Consider the following 14,488-nt stretch of genomic DNA (forward strand, 5'->3'; position numbering starts at 1 on the left):
TTGATCATCATTACTGTGGATTTATTAAGGCTTAATAATAATAACCCTGATCCCTCCCTCCCAAGCCTCCGTTCATTAACACGTTCTCCTGTTCCTAGACCAGCTCAGTCTCTAGGGAACTACAGGTTCCTGTCTGACTGCATAAGCCCATATTAACATACTTTTCCCACACTCAGTCCGCCCCAAAGCAACATGGACGCCATAGAGGGCTTATTGTCCATTGTCTATCACAACGCCTCAGAGTCAGTACGCCCCAAAGCAACATGGAGGTCCAGGTTGTTGTTAGAAGTCCAGCTCCTCTCTCTTAAGCCCACAGGTGGGGCTCAGAGTCAGAGATATAACTGTAGTTCTGTCTGTGGGCCCAGCAGCAGGTCACCAATATGGTGCAGTGGAGGAGGATGAAGAAGAACATGACGAAGAGGAGTCTTGCTGTGTCCTGTAAGGTTAAAATGGCGTTCTCACTGAGAACTATAGTGAACACAGAAACTCTGCCCATGAACTTATGATGACATATACTACAACATTCCAGCAAGGACAGCATCCTGCATTCTTCAGTCATTGGTTGGCTGACTGAACCCCTCAGTGTCCTGCCAAGTTATTGGCTAAAACAACAGACGGACTATGTATGTGAAGATTTCAGTCAGGCAGACGGATAGAGAATGTACAGTAGTATGTACCCATAAGAGTGTAGGATGGTGCAGCCTGTCTGGTTTGACTAAGCCTTTGGGCATGGTGACACAGCAACATGTAATCATGAATACAAAGACCAGGACCACTGATAAGGTTCTAGAGACATTCCTCATACAGACTGTACAGGTTAGAGGGACAGCTCTACACTACTGCATTGGTTTACACGCTGTCATACATTATTAGAGAAGGTAGATAGCATTACTTGGCCTATTAAAGACATGTTTATGATTGGTTAACAGCTGGATACAGACAGGTGTATTGGAGTACTATGTCTAACAGCAGCTCATCATAAAAAACACTCATTCTGCTATTTCATCTCAATTCACCACCTTTCTGACTATCAAATTAACCTCTCTTCTGTCATAAAGACTCAATTCACCACCTTTCTGACTATCAAATTAACCTCTCTTTTGTCATAAAGACTCAATTCACCACCTTTCTGACCATCAAATGAACCTCTCGTCTGTCATAAAGACTCAATTCACCACCTTTCTGACCATCAAATGAACCTCTCTTCTGTCATAAAGACTCAATTCACCACCTTTCTGACCATCAAATTAACCTCTCTTCTGTCATAAAGACTCAATTCACCACCTTTCTGATGATCAAATGAACCTCTCTTCTGTCATAAAGACTCAATTCACCACCTTTCTGACCATCAAATGAACCTCTCGTCTGTCATAAAGACTCAATTCACCACCTTTCTGACCATCAAATGAACCTCTCCTCTGTCATAAAGACTCAATTCACCACCTTTCTGACCATCAAATGAACCTCTCTTCTGTCATAAAGACTCAATTCACCACCTTTCTGACCATCAAATGAACCTCTCCTCTGTCATAAAGACTCAATTCACCACCTTTCTGACCATCAAATTAACCTCTCTTCTGTCATAAAGACTCAATTCACCACCTTTCTGACCATCAAATGAACCTCTCTTCTGTCATAAAGACTCAATTCACCACCTTTCTGACCATCAAATGAACCTCTCTTCTGTCATAAAGACTCAATTCACCACCTTTCTGACCATCAAATGAACCTCTCTTCTGTCATAAAGACTCAATTCACCACCTTTCTGACCATCAAATGAACCTCTCTTCTGTCATAAAGACTCAATTCACCACCTTTCTGACCATCAAATGAACCTCTCTTCTGTCATAAAGACTCAATTCACCACCTTTCTGACCATCAAATTAACCTCTCTTCTGTCATAAAGACTCAATTCACCACCTTTCTGACCATCAAATGAACCTCTCTTCTGTCATAAAGACTCAATTCACCACCTTTCTGATGATCAAATGAACCTCTCTTCTGTCATAAAGACTCAATTCACCACCTTTCTGACCATCAAATGAACCTCTCTTCTGTCATAAAGACTCAATTCACCACCTTTCTGACCATCAAATGAACCTCTCTTCTGTCATAAAGACTCAATTCACCACCTTTCTGATGATCAAATGAACCTCTCTTCTGTCATAAAGACTCAATTCACCACCTTTCTGATGATCAAATGAACCTCTCGTCTGTCATAAAGACTCAATTCACCACCTTTCTGACCATCAAATGAACCTCTCTTCTGTCATAAAGACTCAATTCACCACCTTTCTGACCATCAAATTAACCTCTCTTCTGTCATAAAGACTCAATTCACCACCTTTCTGACCATCAAATTAACCTCTCATCTGCCATAAAGACTCAATTCACCACCTTTCTGATGATCAAATTAACCTCTCTTCTGTCATAAAGACTCAATTCACCACCTTTCTGACCATCAAATGAACCTCTCTTCTGTCATAAAGACTCAATTCAATACTTTGTTTTGAACCAATCTGATATGATGTTATGACATCTGATCCATTGTATAAATAGTATAGTCATGTCTGAACCACAACGGTGCTGTTGGAGGGGGGTTTCTGTCCGGAACCCTGTGGTACCAAGCTCTTCAGCAGATGGTTACATCATTTGCATGAAGAAGTGCTTCTTTCAGCCTGCCTCATTGGTTGAAGAAGACAGAGAAGTGGGTTGTGGGTAGTCTGAGCATGTCTATTACAACTACCACACACCATCTTTCAAATAAAATTGATTTCAAATGAAAATGTATTTATATAGCCCTTCTTACATCAGCTGATATCTCAAAGTGCTGTACAGAAACCCAGCCTAAAACCCCAAACAGCAAGCAATGCAGGTGTAGAAGCACAGTGGCTAGGAAAAACTCCCTAGAAAGGCCAAAACCTAGGAAGAAACCTAGAGAGGAACCAGGCTATGAGGGGTGGCCAGTCCTCTTCTGGCTGTGCCGGGTGGAGATTATAACAGAACAGCATGGTCAAATAATAATAATCACAGTAGTCTTTCAGACGGATACATATATGTATCAACACTATTGCAACGACAGTGTCATACAAATGCCAGTGGGTGTTGATGGGTGTGTATGCCTTCCGCCTACATTGGCTGCCACTTTGGATCTCTTCCTAAGTGCCATTCCAAACATTCCTCCTTCAGTATTCCAAACTTCCAAATGCAGTATTTCTTCACGTATTCCAAGAGAATCCAGTGGGATATGACAGCCTGTCCTTCTTCTTTAAATCATCTGTCCATCTGTCTGTCCGTCTCACACGGTGTGGTTGGTTTCCTTGGGAACAGGGGGAGGTCCCGGGCTGCTGGTTCCGCTGGTGCGAGAGGCGCCGCCCCTCCAACCAAATAGAGCATCCTGCAGGACAGGTGGAACACACAGTTACTGTTGTGTGTGTGAGGTTGTGTGTGAGGTTGTGTGTGAGGTTGTGTGTGTGAGAAACAGATTAAAGAAGATGACAGTATCTCACCTGTACAGCGCCCAGACTAAGGTTCCAGCCACCAACCGAGTCTCCCCCAGGACTCCTCACAGAGGTGGGAGTGAGAGCGTCAGCAGAGGGGACCTGGGCTGGAGCTAACGCTGGTGTGTTTGTGGGAGGGCCAGAAGCCACCTGTGGGAGTATGACAGGCAGCGTGTGTGTTCCCTCCTCCAGGGGAGTATCCTGCGACCCCCCCAGGAGAGAGGATGAATTGGACAGGGGGGGAGCCGATCCCGACACATAGCTAGGTGCCGGGCTGCTCTCTCCTGAGGCGCTCTGCGGGGGATGTGTATTTGAGTGTTTCTTTTTGCGCAGGGTGTCTATCCAGCTGGAGCTGTGTCTGGAGGCAAAGTTGGCCAGGGCCAGGGAGGACAGTCTCATGTTCTTCCCAGAGGTGATGAGCTCCCCAAAGCCCTCCTGGTGGGCAAAGGCATATCCTGACCTCCTGAACCCCCCCCTTGCCCCCAGACGACCCTCAGGCACGCCCCCGCCCCTGACTCCTCCCATGCATCGACCCGCTGGCTTCCTCGTCTTCTGACGCACCAGCTGGGTGTAACGCACCTGGAGGGGGGAGAGGGGTCAGGGCGAGGGAGGGGTGAGAGCAGGGGAGGTAGAGGTGGAGGGGGGAAATGGAGATGTAGAGAGGACAGACAGGAGTGTTATTTCTTAGTATAAAGGGATATGTAGGGTTTAACACTGGTGACAGGTATCCTGGGACTTCCTGACCAAGCTCCTTCCCGTTTCGGGAGAGAAATATTGCAAAAATACTAAATATGCACAATAGCTGCATGCATGAACCGAACATAACGACTCCTTGGCTTCACAACCTACATTAGACCAGTCATCACAACGCTAGCAGCCAAACAGATTTAGCCTATAGGCCTGCTCAACATAGTCCTCAATAGAAAACATCACTTACATACATGATTTCCATAAACTGCATTGCTGACTATCATGTGTAGGCTACACACGACCTGTTGACACAGTTACTGAAGGCAATCTCCATTTCACATTCACAAAGCTCCAGCCATACTCACTGTTAACAAGATGGTAGGTACATTGTGTCCACAAACGCTCTCGAAGAAATAGACATTTGCAACATTGTTCCATGATGTTACAATAACACAAATGAGTAGAAAGGCTGGACTCGTCAGATTGGCAGGGATTTGATCAACGCTGTGCTGTCCTCCACTACTAGGCATATTTCCTTGTCTGTTTGTTTAGTGGAACATCTGATATGTTCCCTGTGACAAAGTGACCATAATGGGCAGGTTATGATAAACCACAACCTTCTGAATCCCCTGATAGCCAGGTCATAAACCACAACCTTCTGAATCCCCCTGATAGCCAGGTCCAGGTCATAAACCACAACCTTCTGAATCCCCCTGATAGCCAGGTCCAGGTCATAAACCACAACCTTCTGAATCCCCCTGATAGCCAGGTCCAGGTCATAAACCACAACCTTCTGAATTCCCTTGATAGCCAGGTCCTGGTCATAAACCACAACCCTCTGAATCCCCCTGATAGCCAGGTCCAGGTCATAAACCACAACCTTCTGAATCCCCCTGATAGCCAGGTCCAGGTCATAAACCACAACCTTCTGAATCCCCCTGATAGCCAGGTCATAAACCACAACCTTCTGAATCCCCCTGATAGCCAGGTCCAGATCATAAACCACAACCTTCTGAATCCCCCTGATAGCCAGGTCCAGGTCATAAACCACAACCTTCTGAATCCCCCTGATAGCCAGGTCCAGGTCATAAACCACAACCTTCTGAATCCCCTTGATAGCCAGGTCCTGGTCATAAACCACAACCTTCTGAATTCCCTTGATAGCCAGGTCCTGGTCATAAACCACAACCTTCTGAATCCCCCTGATAGCCAGGTCCAGGTCATAAACCACAACCTTCTGAATCCCCCTGATAGCCAGGTCCAGGTCATAAACCACAACCTTCTGAATTCCCCTGATAGCCAGGTCCAGGTCATAAACCACAACCTTCTGAATCCCCCTGATAGCCAGGTCCAGGTCATAAACCACAACCTTCTGAATCCCCCTGATAGCCAGGTCCAGGTCATAAACCACAACCTTCTGAATCCCCCTGATAGCCAGGTCCAGGTCATAAACCACAACCTTCTGAATTCCCCTGATAGCCAGGTCCAGGTCATAAACCACAACCTTCTGAATCCCCCTGATAGCCAGGTCCAGGTCATAAACCACAACCTTCTGAATTCCCCTGATAGCCAGGTCATAAACCACAACCTTCTGAATCCCCCTGATAGCCAGGTCCAGGTCATAAACCACAACCTTCTGAATCCCCCTGATAGCCAGGTCCAGGTCATAAACCACAACCTTCTGAATCCCCCTGATAGCCAGGTCCAGGTCATAAACCACAACCTTCTGAATTCCCCTGATAGCCAGGTCCAGGGGGAGTGAAAAGAGCCAACAAGCTGGCAGGCATCTTTCAGTCAAAGCTATGGGTAAGCTAAAACAAATAACATTTTTACTAGCCTGTAGGCTAATAACCTCATCATATTTTACGCTACATTTAGGCTACATTAACACATTTTGTGGTGACTTTGACAGAACTTTTGAGTTGAGTAAAATACAACAAGAAACCATTAGTTTCCTGTCCATGTTCCTCAATTTACAGTGGCATAATCAAAGATTTTTTATAACTAAACCAAAATAGACCACATCCTATCTTTCCAAATGAAACAAATGAGTCATAGTGGGCAGAACAAGCAAAATGGTGGGCAGAGCCAAGCACAAGCTAGCGAGATCCTATTAGCTCGTTCTAGCATACATCTGCATAATTCCATTAGGAAACACCTACTTTGTGGAGTGAGCGTGTGCAATAACTCAATTAGCCTTTGCATTCCTTCTAAACAATGCCATTTTTTACAACTTTGGCAAAGGTTAAAATCTACAAAATGTAGTCCACTCTGTTCATAACAGATTTTACAGAAAACTGTATTGAGGTCAAATGTTTCCCAGATGAGAAAATGTGCAGAATGTCGGCCAAAATCCATCTCCTTCCATCTTATTCCACTGTCAGCCACTGGGCTTCCTCTCACTACCATATTTGGTAGTGAGTGGGAATGGCAATCGGATGCTTCACATTTACACATCCGGTGAAATATCTGTCTCATTGGTCTATCTGTGGTATAATTATGTCAGATTTATTTCAGGACGGTTGCAATTTTCTCAGGAAGGATGTGTAGAACGTGTAGAATGTTTTCGGACAATATTAAACCCTAGTGATAATGACGTATTATAAGGTGATAGGGACAGCTGTTCTCGAGGGAATGAAGGTATATTCACAGACTCAGAGTCAATATTTACAGAGAAGATAAGTGACCGGATACAGAGAGCGCTGGCGTACGCACAAACAGTTAATCATTGGTAGAGTTAGGGGACATTGGTGTGATTTCAGTCACAGCAATGAAGAGACAAACAGACAGAATCACAGTAGTATAGAGAGAAGACAGGAATCATGGATGACAGACTGAAGGCCAGACTGAAGGCCAGACTGAAGGCCAGACTGAAGGTCAGACTGAAGGCCAGACTGAAGGCCAGAGTGAAGGCCAGACTGAAGGCCAGAGTGAAGGCCAGACTGAAGGCCAGACTGAAGGCCAGAGTGAAGGCCAGACTGAAGGCCAGACTGAAGGCCAGACTGAAGGCCAGACTGAAGATCAGACTGAAGGTCAGACTGAAGGTCAGACTGAAGGTCAGACTGAAGGCCAGACTGAAGGTCAGACTGAAGGCCAGACTGAAGGCCAGACTGAAGGCCAGACTGAAGGCCAGAGTGAAGGTCAGACTGAAGGCCAGACTGAAGGCCAGAGTGAAGGCCAGACTGAAGGCCAGAGTGAAGGCCAGACTGAAGGCCAGACTGAAGGCCAGACTGAAGGCCAGACTGAAGGTCAGACTGAAGGTCAGACTGAAGATCAGACTGAAGGCCAGACTGAAGGCCAGAGTGAAGGCCAGACTGAAGGCCAGACTGAAGGCCAGACGGAAGGCCAGACTGAAGGCCAGACTGAAGGCCAGACTGATGTAGATGAGTACTGAAAGACTTTGAGACAGGAACAGAGGATCATAAAGAAGTGGTCATGAACCAGCATCCTTTCTTCATCCCTTCCACTGATTTCACATGACTGAATAACTATTTTATTTTACCTTTATTTTACCAGGCAGGTCAACTAAGAACAAATACTTATTTACAATGACGGCTGGCAATTGGTGAATGCTATCTGGAGTTTATCTTCTGTTTTCACCTATCCAATGTGTTAGTGAGTAGGATCAGTGATTATGATCAGTGATTAGGATCAGTGATTAGGATCAGAAGCTGTGAGTGTGAGTTGTGAGTATGGCCAGAAGCATATTGTTCTCACCGTATCAGAGAGATGTGAGTGTGGTCAGAAGCATATTGTTCTCACCGTATCAGAGAGCTGTGAGTGTGGTCAGAAGCATATTGTTCTCACCGTATCAGAGAGATGTGAGTGTGGTCAGAAGCATATTGTTCTCACCGTATCAGAGAGCTGTGAGTGTGGTCAGAAGCATATTGTTCTCACCGTATCAGAGAGATGTGAGTGTGGCCAGAAGCATATTGTTCTCACCGTATCAGAGAGATGTGAGTGTGGCCAGAAGCATATTGTTCTCACCGTATCAGAGAGCTCTGTGAGTGTGGCTAGAAGCATATTGTTATCACCGTATCAGAGAGCTGTGAGTGTGGCCAGAAGCATATTGTTCTCACCGTATCAGAGAGATGTGAGTGTGGCCAGAAGCATATTGTTCTCACCGTATCAGAGAGCTGTGAGTGTGGCCAGAAGCATATTGTTCTTACCGTATCAGAGAGCTGTGAGTGTGGCCAGAAGCATATTGTTCTCACCGTATCAGAGAGCTGTGAGTGTGGCCAGAAGCATATTGTTCTCACCGTATCAGAGAGCTGTGGTTTCAGGTCCAGTTTGAGGAATCGGAAAGCCAGAACTGGAACGATGCAGATCACTGTGGCCAAGACGATGGTCAGCCACACCAGCGGCTGGACCAGTGTGCTCTGGGCACTGCCAACGAAGTGGAACTGGTTGGGAAAGATGCTGAATAGAGTCTGGCTGTGCATAGCCAACATGATGGTGAAGAAGGAGCCCACAGAGCCCCACACAAAGAAATGGTTGATGGCTGTCCAGTAGCCTGTGTCCAGAGCAATCTACACACACACGCACACACACGCATGCACGCACGCACGCACACACACACACACACACGCACACACACACACACACACACACGCACACACACACAAGCAGAGAGAGATTTAAGCAATAAGGCGTGAGGGGCTGTGGTACTATGCATGGCCAATTTACCATGGTTAACGTTAACGTTAAAAATACATGTTCCATCATACCTGTGGTATATGGTCTGATATACCACGGCTTTCAGCTAATCAGCATTCAGGGCTCTAACCACCCAGTTTGTACTGAAGGCCGGTGTATATCAGACCGTATATAATAATAATAAGGGTTGTGGTATATGGTCTGATATACCACGGCTTTCAGCTAATCAGCATTCAGGGCTCTAACCACCCAGTTTGTACTGAAGGCCGGTGTATATCAGACCGTATATAATAATAATAAGGGTTGTGGTATATGGTCTGATATACCACGGCTTTCAGCTAATCAGCATTCAGGGCTCTAACCACCCAGTTTGTACTGAAGGCCGGTGTATATCAGACCGTATATAATAATAATAAGGGTTGTGGTATATGGTCTGATATACCACGGCTTTCAGCTAATCAGCATTCAGGGCTCTAACCACCCAGTTTGTACTGAAGGCCGGTGTATATCAGACCGTATATAATAATAATAAGACACCTTGGGGGGGTTGTGGTATATGGTCTGATATACCACGGCTTTCAGCTAATCAGCATTCAGGGCTCTAACCACCCAGTTTGTACTGAAGGCCGGTGTATATCAGACCGTATATAATAATAATAAGACACCTTGGGGGGGTTGTGGTATATGGTCTGATATACCACGGCTTTCAGCTAATCAGCATTCAGGGCTCTAACCACCCAGTTTGTACTGAAGGCCGGTGTATGTATATCAGACCGTATATAATAATAATAAGACACCTCGGGGGGGGTTGTGGTATATGGCCAATATACCATGACTAACAGCTGTATCCAGGCTGTACTCTGCGTTGCGTCATGCATAAGAACTGCCCTTAGCCGTGGTATATTGGCCATTATCACAAACCCCTGTGGTGCCTTATTGCTATTATAAACTGGTTACCAACATAACTAGAACAGTAAACAAGTCTTTTTGTGTAATACCGTGGTATATTGTCTGATATACACACGGCCCAAACTACCCGGTTTATCATATGTAGCAAACCTTCAAACATGTTGCCTACAGGAAGTGGATACTACAGTCCTTCCCCCCGCTCACCTGCACACTGACCACGATCACCAGGGCGGTGGCCGTGGTAACAGCAAAGGTCTGGTAGTCAGCGAGGGGTTCCCCGGTGCCCTGGGTTCCGTGGGACAGGATGGCATAGGGTACGAAGAACAACACAACACTAGTGTAGATACCCTGGGTTATACAGATGAAGAACTCTCTCTTGTTGAACAGCAGGTTAAGCTGACCTGGCTCATACAGCTTAGGATACTCCAGACTACGCTGCTCTGGGACGTCCTACAGAGGGAAAGAGGAACAACCAGGGGTCAGGGGTCAGGGGTCAAAGGGTACAGAAGTGCTTGGGAGACTCACCTGGTCAAATATTCCCATGGCCAGCACGGGGAGAGAGGTGTAGACGATGTTATAGAGAGTGATGAAGTACTGATCATATACTGTCTGAGAGAGAGAGAGAGAGAGAGAGAGAGAGAGAGAGAGAGAAGGATGAAGAGAGGGATGGAGAGAGAGAGAGGGATGGAGAGAGGGATGGAAAAAGAGAGCAAGAGAGAGAGAAAGAAAAGAGAGAGAGAGGGTAGGAGGGGGATAACAGAGAGATAGAGAGAGAGGATGGGAGGGAGAGAGAGAGAGGGTAGGAGGGAGATAACAGAGAGAGATAGAGAGAGAGGGTGGGAGGGAGAGGGAGAGAAACACACACAGTAAGAACGACAACCTCACCCCATTTAAGCACCAATATAACATCATGCCCCATGAGTCTTCACTTCAACCCTTATAGTTCCTCCTAAACACCCCTAACGTGTTTTTTGACAGTGAAGTCAAAACTATTTACCGCAACCCAACTTATAAAACCCTTCACCCCTCACCTCTAAACCACCGTTCCTGATCCCTCACCCCTGACCTCTCACCTGGGCAGAGAAGCCACAGAAGAAGCCAAACCAGAAGTGCACCATGGTGAAGGCAAAGTTCTTGTAGAAGAAGTAGCAGAGGAAGCGACACATGCGGAGGTAGGACCAGCGTCCGTGGACCAGCAGCAGGCGCTGGAGGAAGCGGAACTGGGAGAAGGAGTAGTCAGACGCCAGCACTGCCTGGATGCCCTCCTGACCACTGATGCCCACTCCTATATGAGCCGCTGGGTGGGGGGATAGACAGACACTTCATATAGGATATAGGAGAGGAGACAAGGACAGAGAGCAACTGTAGACAATTGAAAAGTGTAATTATCAGGGGTGTTAGTGCTGGGCTGGCACAGAAGCCTGCTATGCTCTTCCCTCAGATTCAGGTTTGGTAACCAGTCAACAAGTTGAGTAATGTATCCAAGGACATAGTGTCGAGCCCAGAAAACAGGATGTGAAACCACAAGGACCTCTCCTCCCTCAGAGGCCTCCTCTCTTCTGCTTTTCATAGACACACACACACTCACACACACTCACACACTTGTATGCGTGCACACAAACACACATGCACGCACACATACACACAATTGTGAAAGGCATGGTGAGGCGTGAGAAAAGAGGACGTAAGGAGAGAGAACTACACGTAAACAGATAAAGTGGGGATTCTGGGGACTTTCCATGACCTTACAAATAGACTGTGCTGCCAGAGCACTTTGCTTCAATATATCTCCTCCTTCCCCTTATCTCTCAATTCTTCCCATCTCTGTTATCATCTTTGCCAAGCACTTCTGTCACTCGCCCTTCCTCCAACCCTCCTCTGACATCCTCTCCTCCATCCCCCTCTCTCTCTAACTCACTCTTGATCATGCTAACATCATTAGCCCCGTCTCCTATGGCCAGGGTGACAGCTTTCTTGTGTTTCTTGATGAGCTCCACCACCAGGGCTTTCTGTAGAGGAGTCACCCTGCAGCAGATCACTGCTCTACAGACACACGCTGTTGACACAAACTCCCCCTCCATATCAGCCTCCAACGCATGGGCCTGACACAGAGAGAGAGAGAGAGAGAGAGAGGGAGGGGGGGAGAGAGAGAGGGAGAGAGAGGTAGAGAGAGAGAGGGAGAGAGAGAGGGAGGGAGAGGGAGAGAGTGAGGGATAGAGAGAGAGAGAGAGAGAGAGAGAGAGAGAGAGAGGGAGAGAGAGAGAGAGAGAGAGGGAGAGAGAGAGGGAGGGGAGGGAGAGAGGGGGAGGGAGGGAGAGAGAGAGGGAGAGAGAGGGAGGGAGAGGGAGAGAAAGGGAGGGATAGAGAGAGCGAGAGAGAGGGAGAGAGAGAGAGAGAGGGAGGGAGAGACGGGGAGGGAGAGAGAGAAGGAGGGGTAGGGAGAGGGAGAGGGAGAGAGAGAGGGAGATGGGGAGGGAGAGAGAGAGAGAGAGAGAGGGAGAGAGAGAGAGAGAGGGAGGGAGGGAGAGAGAGAGAGAGAGAGAGAGAGAGAGAGAGAGAGAGAGAGAACTTGTTTGGATATTTTAGATTTGTTATGAGCGCCATGTTTTCTATTGCACAAGTAGTGTTTGTATATCTAGTGGGTTATATATCCCCTAGATTACTAGGGCAGCTTTTAAGCCACCGCGCCTCCATCTTGGCTCTCCCTCACCAGTGTAAAACACATTTAGGAAGGTATAGAAATACATTTATTAATTTCTACATTTGCTTTTGTCATGTTTATTCTATTACAGACACCGTAATGCAGACTTTGAAATTATATTATGTGAGCTAAACATAAAAAGGACATATATAAAAACAAGTATAATTTTTTAAAAGTACACATTTTACTGTCCCCACTACAACAAAAACACTTAAATACATGTAAATAAATCCATTCATTCCAATGGAGGACTGCTCCTTCTGGGCAGTGCCAATATGGCCGACCAGTGGCATCAAAGCCTCTCATTGGCCATTACATAGCAACAGCAATCCAGGGCTTATATACATCATTGGTGTGAGTGTGTGTGTCGTCTCACCAGGCTATGTCCGTTGATGACGAGGGCGAACTCTCCAGATATGGAGTCTAGCGTGGTTGAGGAGAGGGGTCGAGGGGCGGGAGGGCCAGGGGGAGGGGGACACTGCTGCTGTTTGTCCCCCACGGAGGGCCACTCTCTCCCATCTCCTCCCCCGTCTCCCCCAAACCCATTCCCCAGAGAACAGGCCTCGCCCCATCCCTCCATCCCCTCCTCCTTTCCTCCCTCTCTCGTACGGGCAAACTCTATCATCCTCTCCCTCGCTCTCCTGAAGAGAAAGAGAATGAGGGAGGAGAAATGACAGGACAGGACAAAGAGATGAGGGTGAATAGTTGATTAATACACTGAACAGAGAGAGACAGAGAGACACGGCGAGAGACAGAGAGAGAGAGAGAAAGAAAGAGAGCGACAGAAAGAGAGAGACAGAAAGAGACAGTGAGAGACAGAAAGAAACAGCGAGAGAGACAGAAAGAGAGAGAGACAGAAAGAGAGAGAGACAGAAAGAGAGAGAGACAGAAAGAGAGCGACAGAAAGAGAGACAGAAAGAGAGAGACGGAAAGAGAGACAGAAAGAGAGAGACGGAAAGAGAGAGACAAAAAAGTGAGGGAAAGGAAAGGTTTAGTTTATCCTAGTTTTAAATAGCCAGCTCTAGTTTGTGTGTGTGTTTGTGTGTGAGGGTCTGTGTGTGTGTGTGTGTGTGTGTGTGTCACCCTGATAGATGATAGAGGGAGGAAAAGAAAGATAGATGGATAGAGGAGGGAATAGAGAGATAGATGGATAGAGGGAGGAATAGAGAGATAGATGGATAGATGGAGGAATAGAGAGATAGATGGATAGAGGGATGAATAGAGAGATAGATGGATAGAGGGAGGAATAGAGGATAGTTAGAGTACCTGAGTTCCTCTCTAACACTCAGCACTGTGTTTCCACTGATGATGAACACCTCAGTCATATCACCAGTCAGCATCTTACAGGAGTAACCTATATTAACTGCTGTCTCTGAGAGACATAGAGAGAGAGAGAGACAGAAAGAGAGAGACAGAGAGAGAGACAGAAAGAGAGAGACAGAGAGATGGTATTCCCAATGAAATGATCAAATATACAGACAACAAATTCCAATTGGCTATACTAAAACTCTTTAACATCATCCTTAGCTCTGGTATCTTCCCCAATATTTGGAACCAAGAACTGATCACCCCAATCCACAAAAGTGGAGACAAATTTGACCCCAATAACTACCGTGGAATATGCGTCAACAGTAACCTTGGGAAAATCCTCTGCATTATCATTAACAGCAGACTCGTACATTTCCTCAATGAAAACAATGTACTGAGCATATGTAAAATTGGCTTTTTACCAAACTACCGTACAACAGACCATGTATTCACCCTGCACACCCTAATTGACAAGCAAACAAACCAAAACAAAGGCAAAGTCTTCTCATGCTTTGTTGATTTCAAAAAAGCCTTCGACTCAATTTGGCATGAGGGTCTGCTATACAAACTGATGGAAAGTGGTGTTGGGGGGTAAAACATACGACATAATAAAATCCATGTACACAAACAACAAGTGTGCGGTTAAAATTGGTAAAAAACACACACATTTCTTCACACAGGGTCGTGGGGTTAGACAGGGATGTAGCTTAAGCCCCACCCTCTT

At 46.3% G+C, this 14,488-nt stretch overlaps 1 protein-coding gene across 4 annotated transcripts in view; it reads right to left on the reverse strand.

Moving 5' to 3' along the window:
* Window positions 1-14,488, reverse strand: part of LOC110520786 (phospholipid-transporting ATPase ID) — an 86,212-nt gene continuing 71,724 nt past the window's right edge. For all 4 annotated transcript variants that reach the window (XM_090223570.1, XM_090223568.1, XM_090223572.1 and 1 more), the window contains 9 exons: window positions 13,723-13,828; window positions 12,833-13,097; window positions 11,674-11,857; window positions 10,829-11,052; window positions 10,281-10,364; window positions 9,960-10,205; window positions 8,450-8,719; window positions 3,510-4,079; window positions 1-3,397 (listed from right to left, as the gene is read on the reverse strand). In XM_090223570.1, coding sequence (XP_090079696.1) covers window positions 3,299-3,397; window positions 3,510-4,079; window positions 8,450-8,719; window positions 9,960-10,205; window positions 10,281-10,364; window positions 10,829-11,052; window positions 11,674-11,857; window positions 12,833-13,097; window positions 13,723-13,828 — 2,048 coding nt within the window. In that variant the 3' untranslated portion in view covers window positions 1-3,298. The remainder of the gene's footprint in view (window positions 3,398-3,509; window positions 4,080-8,449; window positions 8,720-9,959; window positions 10,206-10,280; window positions 10,365-10,828; window positions 11,053-11,673; window positions 11,858-12,832; window positions 13,098-13,722; window positions 13,829-14,488) is intronic.

This window comes from Oncorhynchus mykiss, chromosome 3, assembly GCF_057628025.1.
Source record: "Oncorhynchus mykiss isolate SJ-2025 chromosome 3, ASM5762802v1, whole genome shotgun sequence".
Classification (NCBI taxonomy): Eukaryota; Metazoa; Chordata; class Actinopteri; order Salmoniformes; family Salmonidae; genus Oncorhynchus; species Oncorhynchus mykiss.